Below are 6562 nucleotides of genomic sequence, written 5' to 3'. Positions count from 1 at the left end.
TAAAAAAAAATGTAAAAACAATAGATAAAATAAAACAGAAATAATGATAGTGCATTCATTTTTTTTTGTATTGAAAGTAAACATAACAGTAGAAAAACAAATGAGTTACACCAAAACCAGAGACAAACATATTTATGATAGTGCATTCAGAGACAATAAGCATCTTTAAAAAGATTCATCTTTAAAGACTTCTAAAAACAGTCTAGTGTTGGGGGAATTTCTAATCGCCAAAGGAAGTTATTCCACAACGGTGGAGCTGAAACAGAAGGCATGACCATCCATTGACTTCAGTTTAAATGCAGGCTGCTGAAGAGTAGAGGAGTCAGAAGAGTGGAGAGAGTGAGTTGGAGTGTAAGGAGCAACTAGATTACAGAGATATGCCGGAGCTATCCCATGAAGAGCTTTATATGTTAAAGTCAATATGTGCTCGTACTGGAAGCCAGTGCAGTTCATAAAGAACAGGGGAAATATGCTGGCGAGCGGTTGTGCATGTCAGTAGACATGTGGCTGAGTTTTGAATAGACTGCTTGATATACTTGTCAGGGAGACCCGAATAAAATTATGTCATGATTATGGCCCATCATTTCAGTTTTGTCTCTGAAACATTCATGACAGGATGATTTATCCCCATAAATCTCTCTCTATCTCTCATTCATGATACTGTGCCTTCTGCACAGCAGGTCAGACAGCAGCATTATTGGTTGATCAGGGTCATGACCTCTGACTCCAATCAGCTTTTTCATAACCATGTTGTTGTTGTTGGATCCTGGGGAGAAGGAATGGGATGGAGCATCGAATAATGATATAAGTAGGAATATTTGTATAGATATGTTTATTCGTGTGTAAGAATAGAAAAAAGCAAAAACAAGGAAGAAATTGACAATTACAAATAAACCATGACTGCATAACAGCAAAAGTAGATGGCAGTATGCACACAGCATGCAGCGCGCCAAAAAACGGAAGAAGATGAACGGAAATGACGTGTTACGCAATATTACGTTCTCATGCTCTGTTGACTGTCAGCTGCCGCTTTCGTTCGCACGTGGAAGTTGCATTTCCAGTGAGTTTTTAATGTAATACAACAAGTTGTTTAATTTGCTTAGAGTAATATTGATATGCAGAGCGCTTGACGATCCTTCTGACTTGTGGTTTATAGAGTTTAGTGCAGCGCAGTTAATCTGACGGTGTTGTTACTCGATGATGGCAGTGCAGACTACAACTAACGTGACAGCTATTAGTTCATAAATCAAGGAGCATACGCATATGAGATAATGAAATATGCTTTTGCGTTTTATTTGTATAAGCAACGTCTGTGTGTAAATATTTCATTTTTAGGTGGTTTTGACTAAAATGCTCCCTGAAAACATTACTACTTTTATTTAATTAAGGTCATTACTTTTTAGTTCATATATCATCATGCTTAGGAGACATTCAAGAAACAAATGCTAAACATATGCATCTCATTATCTCACATGTATTTTATTTATATATGTAACAACTTATTATCTGAAATTGTAATTGTAATCTATTAAATTATCTGAGTGAAATTATATATATTATAATTTTTTTTTTTTTAAATAATATAAACGATTATTTCCATAATATTTATTTTATGGAAATAAATAAATAAAAGAATACATTAATAATTTACTAATTTTGTATTATGAAAATAGATTACTATGCTAATTTGTATGTATATATATATATATATATATATATATATAATTAGGTAAATATATTATATATGTAATGTCTAAGTAAATATTATTCTACTTTTTAGGTTTGGGCATGGTTTTGTCTTAATACCCCATGACAACAAAGTTTTGTGACTTTAAGTCTAAGTCTCTTGTAGCTTTGATAACTTAGGTATGCTAGTGTTCTCCTAAAAATCCTGCACTTGGCACATTGTATGTCTGATGTTAGAAACAAGTTTCTAAAAGTTCGATTTCTCTCTTTTCTTTTACAGATTTTCCCTTCCTCATGTTCGCGACATGTAGGGAATTTTCTGGAAGACTTTTCCATTTAGGCTTCAACCTCAGCTGTAGCATCTCCTTCAAAACCAGCACGTTTCACCCTATTGCACAGCTTTCTACTTCACATTGTTTGTTTCCCCATCACCCCCTTCTATCGACATCCCGTTTTCCTGTACTCAGGTCTGCTAGAGTTATTCGTTACCTTTCCGATTTCACCCATCCTACTGCATACATGGATTTAAAGGGAGTGCTGGAGGTTCTCGAGCAGCTCGCTCCACTCTCATTGGCTGAATCGTGGGATAATGTCGGGCTGTTGGTGCAGCCCAGCAAACCCCGTCCAATCAAATCAATCCTGCTAACCAATGACCTGACCACGGCCGTCATGGACGAAGCTGTAGCGATGAATTGCGACCTCATTGTCTCATACCACCCGCCACTCTTTCGCCCTTTCAAGCGCTTGCTTCAGAAGGACTGGAAGCAGCGGTTGGCTGTCAGAGCAATAGAGGGCGGTATTGCCATTTTCTCCCCGCACACTTCATGGGACAGCGTTGAAGGTGGCGTTAATGATTGGCTAGTTGGAGGAATGGGTAAGAACACGTTTTTTCTTTAGTCTTGGTCAAAAGAGTCAGATATTTTTACTTGTTCCTCTATCTGCAGGAAGCGGGAAGGTGTCGGTATTAAGTCAAGCCCACTCTAGCGGCCCGCAGAAACACAGGCTTGAGTTCTTCTGCGTGAACAATGAAGAACTAAACAGTCTTTTGGAGCAGCTAAGACACATAGAAGGCAGTGAAAACTTCCAGTGCTCCGCATTAAGGTAAGCATACCTTTGCATATAATCATGTACATTAATACATTGGTATCCATTCAAACAGTGCTCCATATTGATCTTCAGAAATGAAAGTGGAGGGCAGCAGGTGAATCTCATCTTTAACAGTTTAGCGCTGACTGCTGCGGTGCAGATTCTGGTTTCAAATCCACATGCCAGCAGATCCCTGAACATCACACAAGTCCAACAGGTGAGTCGACATCAACACTTTCATCTCTACAGATTGTTATTATTTTGGTATCTGTCATACTAGTCATCTTTGACCTGTAAGTAAATTATTACTTCAGTAGGGCGCATTCAGCAAGCACGCATTAAATTGATCAAAAGTGACAGTAAAGATATTTATAATGTTACAAAAGATTTCTATTTCAAATAAATTGTTCTTTTGCTTTAAATTTTTAAGTGCAATCAAGTTGCAACTTCGTGTTAAGTGCACTGAACTTCATTTGACCACGTTGAATATCAGGTAGAAGATACTGAGACAATTTTGACAAACTTGAGAGAAATTGATATTTTTATTCAGCAAGGATGCTTCAGATTGATCAAAAGTGACAGTAAAGTAATTTATCGTGTTACAAAATATTTCTATTTCAAATAAATGCTGTTTTTGAATTTTCTGTTCATTAAAGAATCCTAAAAAAGATTTATCATGGTTTCCACAAATATATCAAGCAGCACAACTGTTTTTATCAACACTGATAATAATCAAATGTGTCTTGAGCAGCAAATCAGCATATTAGAATGATTTTTGAAGGATCATGTGACACTGAAGACTGGAGTAATGATGCTGAAAATTAAAGGCAGGGTATGTGATTTTTCAAAAACACTTTAGAAAACTGATTCGGGCCGAATAGCAAAACAAACTTGTAGCCAATCAGCAATAAGGGGCGTGTCTACTCGTGATGTGGAGGAGAGTTTTCAGTGCATGGGACGGACATTAGCCGAGCCGAGCGACAGAAAGATAGAGATGGCGGATAAAAAACAAAAGAGGAAAACGTCTGCGGAACGATAAGGCAAAGAAGTAGGATCAGCAAGAAACATTTCTTATTATCAATGTTGTGCAAAACAGTTCAAAACAGTTGTGCTGCTTCAGATTTTTGTGGAAACCATGATACGTTTTATTTTTTCATGATTCCTTCATGAATACAAAGTTCAAAAGAACAGCATTTCTTAAAAAAACTTGTAGTATTTTTTCTGACTTCAAACATTTAATGGTAGTATACATAATATTTAAAGACTTGTTTAACTCATCGTAGTTAATTAGTAGAATAACTCGTATTTTAAATGTATTTATGCTGATTTTATATTTAAAGTGTGGGATGGGGGAAACAATCAAATCTGTACGCAGAAGTCATTAATTGAATGCATGGTGAAAAGTTTCCAAGACAATTTTAAGGTAACCTTAATGAAAAAAGAAAGATTTTAAATCTTTGTATTGAGTAAAAATCAACCCCTGGGATGTAAAAGTGCTCAAAACTAAAGAAATGCCTGTGTCTGTTTTTGTCTTGATGTTTCATGTCCTCTGTTGTCAGTGGCTGAATGAAGAGAGGCTGATCCAGAGACTCGTTGAGCTGATACACCCTCACAGCGACAGTGAGGTCAGTCACTGCAGTTTTACATCTTCACAACAAAGTTTAATACCTAGAGTGAAGCATTGATGAATAGTAGTGATGCTTGATCTTGGTACTGAAAAAGTCCTCATGCAACAAAAATGTTTAATTCCATCTTTCAAATATATATCAATAAATATGAATGAAGACCTATATTCATAAATGTGTTTGTGTGTTCACAGACGCAGTCGAACGCATCTCAGACGCTGTGTGACATCATCCGTCTGAGCAGAGATCAGGCCAGTCTGCTGCAGGAGACGTCAGAGACCGACCCTCTGCTCACAACACTAGAGCTGTGAGTGTGTGTGTGTGTGTCGTCTCTTTCACTGCAAACTGTGCTTGGTCACGTTTCATGTCAGCTAGACGGTGTCTTGAAACTTTAGCTAGGAATAGTTCAGAAACCTTTCACCCAAAAATGAAAATTATCTGAAACCGTGCTCGTCTTCAGGCCTTCCGAGATGTAGATGAGTTTGTTTCTTCATTGGAACAGATTTGGAGAAATGTAGCATTACCTCACTTGCTCACCAATGAATCCTCTGCAGTGAATGGGTGCCGTCAGAATGAGAGTCCAAACAGCTGATAAAAACATCACAGTAATCCACACGACTAGTCTTGTGAATCCTCAAAATTTACCAACATATTTTATGTTTTGGACTGTTTTCGCTTGTTTTGTGCATATTTTTCTCCTGATTCAGATGAGACAACGTTTTTACTGAAGAAAACCATATTATGGATAGAGGACTTGCATTTTTCCTGAAAGTGATGGTTTGAAGTTAAAAACATCTAAATGATGGATTTGTTTATTACAAACACACAGCTTTTCACTTTCCAAAATGTTAATTGATGGACTGGAGTGGTGTGGATTACTTCTGTATTATTGTGATGGTTTTTAGCAGCTGTTTGGACTCTCATTCTGACGGCACCCATTCACTGCAGAGGATCCGCCGGTAAGCAAGTGATGGAAATCTAAATCTCGCTGCTATGCGTGTGTGTTTCAGACAGCAGAATGTCGAGGCACTATTGAAGAACATGTTTGAAGGGGAAAAGAGTGAAGTGTGCATTGTCAATGGAACTCAAGTTTTACTCACACTGTTGGAAACTCGTAGACCAGGGTGAGTAACACAAACACAAGACATATTTCATCTCGCATTCACTGTTACTAATGCGTGTGTGTTTGTGCGTAACAGTGTTGAGCAGGTGATTGACCTGTGCTCTCAGGGATTGGAAAAGTCTTACACTGTAAACAACAGCATTTTAATGGGCATCCAACCACATCTAAAGCACTTCCACCACCTTCTGTTAAACCCACCCAAGGTTGGTCTGTTCCTGCAGTTTTATCACAAGTCTTAAAAACAAAACGAAATCACTGAAAGATGTCATATTGAAGATGTTTCGACTCTCTGTGCTCAGAAATGTGTGATGTTGACCACGATGGGCGTTCTGGAGGAGCCGTTTGGCAACGCGCGACTGCATGCATCCAGACTGATGGCTGCTCTTCTGTACACCAGAGCTCCCAGAATCCACCTCGAGCTCTGCCAACTGAACATGATCAACCTGCTGCTGGTATTAGTCATTCTTAGTCTAGTCAACAAATAAATAAAATGTTTTCTTTCTTAGGTCCTATCATTTTTTTTTTATTTAAAATGTTATATTTGAATCTTTCTGGGTATTAAGACTCTTCAGACAGTATTTCCATGATAATGTTATTAGTTTCATTTTTGTGTTGTAAGAAATTATTTTATTTATTTATTTATTTATATATTTAAATCACACTACTGTTCAAAAGTTAGATTTTTTTATTTTTAAAGAAATAATACTTTTATTCAGCACGGACGCTTTAAATTAATCAAAAGTGACAGTAAAGATATTTGTTACAAAAAGTTACAAATGATTTATATTTCAAATAAATGTTGTTCTTTTGATCTTTCTATTTATCAGACAAGACAAAAAAAGTATCATGCTTTTTTCAAAAATTAAGCAGCACAACTGTTTTCAACATTGTGTCTTGAGCGTCTTGAGCAGCAAATCAGCATATTAGAATGATTTTTGAAGGATCATGTGACACTGAAGATGATGCTGAAAATTCAGCTTTGAACACAGGAATAAATTACAGTTTAACAGATATTCACATAGAAAACAGCTGTTTGAAATTA

General features: G+C 36.8%; 2 protein-coding genes across 3 annotated transcripts in view; both read left to right on the top strand.

Moving 5' to 3' along the window:
• Nucleotides 1–951: 951 nt before the first annotated feature.
• The window catches only part of nif3l1 (NIF3 NGG1 interacting factor 3-like 1 (S. cerevisiae)), an 8344-nt gene continuing 2733 nt past the window's right edge, over nucleotides 952–6562 (top strand). Inside the window, exons 1-4 of one of the 2 annotated variants that reach the window (XM_016513355.1) lie at nucleotides 952–1060; nucleotides 1967–2560; nucleotides 2631–2787; nucleotides 2866–2989. In XM_016513355.1, the coding sequence (XP_016368841.1) occupies nucleotides 967–1060; nucleotides 1967–2560; nucleotides 2631–2787; nucleotides 2866–2989 (969 nt within the window). In that variant the 5' untranslated portion in view covers nucleotides 952–966. Of the gene's footprint in view, nucleotides 1074–1966; nucleotides 2561–2630; nucleotides 2788–2865; nucleotides 2990–6562 lie in introns of both variants that reach the window. The other variant, XM_016513356.1, reaches the window with a different exon arrangement.
• On the top strand, nucleotides 4145–6015 carry LOC107708976 (serine/threonine-protein phosphatase 6 regulatory subunit 2-like). The gene is made up of 5 exons (XM_016513358.1): nucleotides 4145–4397; nucleotides 4592–4704; nucleotides 5408–5521; nucleotides 5597–5723; nucleotides 5820–6015. The coding sequence occupies exons 1-5, from the start codon at nucleotides 4284–4286 to the stop codon at nucleotides 6003–6005; spliced, it is 654 nt and encodes a 217-aa protein (XP_016368844.1). The 5' UTR covers nucleotides 4145–4283; the 3' UTR covers nucleotides 6006–6015.

This window comes from Sinocyclocheilus rhinocerous, unplaced genomic scaffold (genome assembly GCF_001515625.1).
Source record: "Sinocyclocheilus rhinocerous isolate Xijiao unplaced genomic scaffold, SAMN03320098_v1.1 scaffold24, whole genome shotgun sequence".
NCBI lineage: Eukaryota > Metazoa > Chordata > Actinopteri > Cypriniformes > Cyprinidae > Sinocyclocheilus > Sinocyclocheilus rhinocerous.
This window is presented reverse-complemented; position numbering and strand designations above follow the sequence as displayed.

Coding starts and splice junctions, on each gene's coding strand:
- LOC107708976 (XM_016513358.1), top strand. CDS start 4,284: ATGCCTGTGTCTGTTTTTGTCTTGATGTTTCATGTCCTCTGTTGTCAG. Junction 4,705..5,407: donor CTGCTCACAACACTAGAGCT/GTGAGTGTGTGT, acceptor TGTGTGTTTCAG/ACAGCAGAATGTCGAGGCAC. Junction 5,522..5,596: donor TTGGAAACTCGTAGACCAGG/GTGAGTAACACA, acceptor TGTGCGTAACAG/TGTTGAGCAGGTGATTGACC.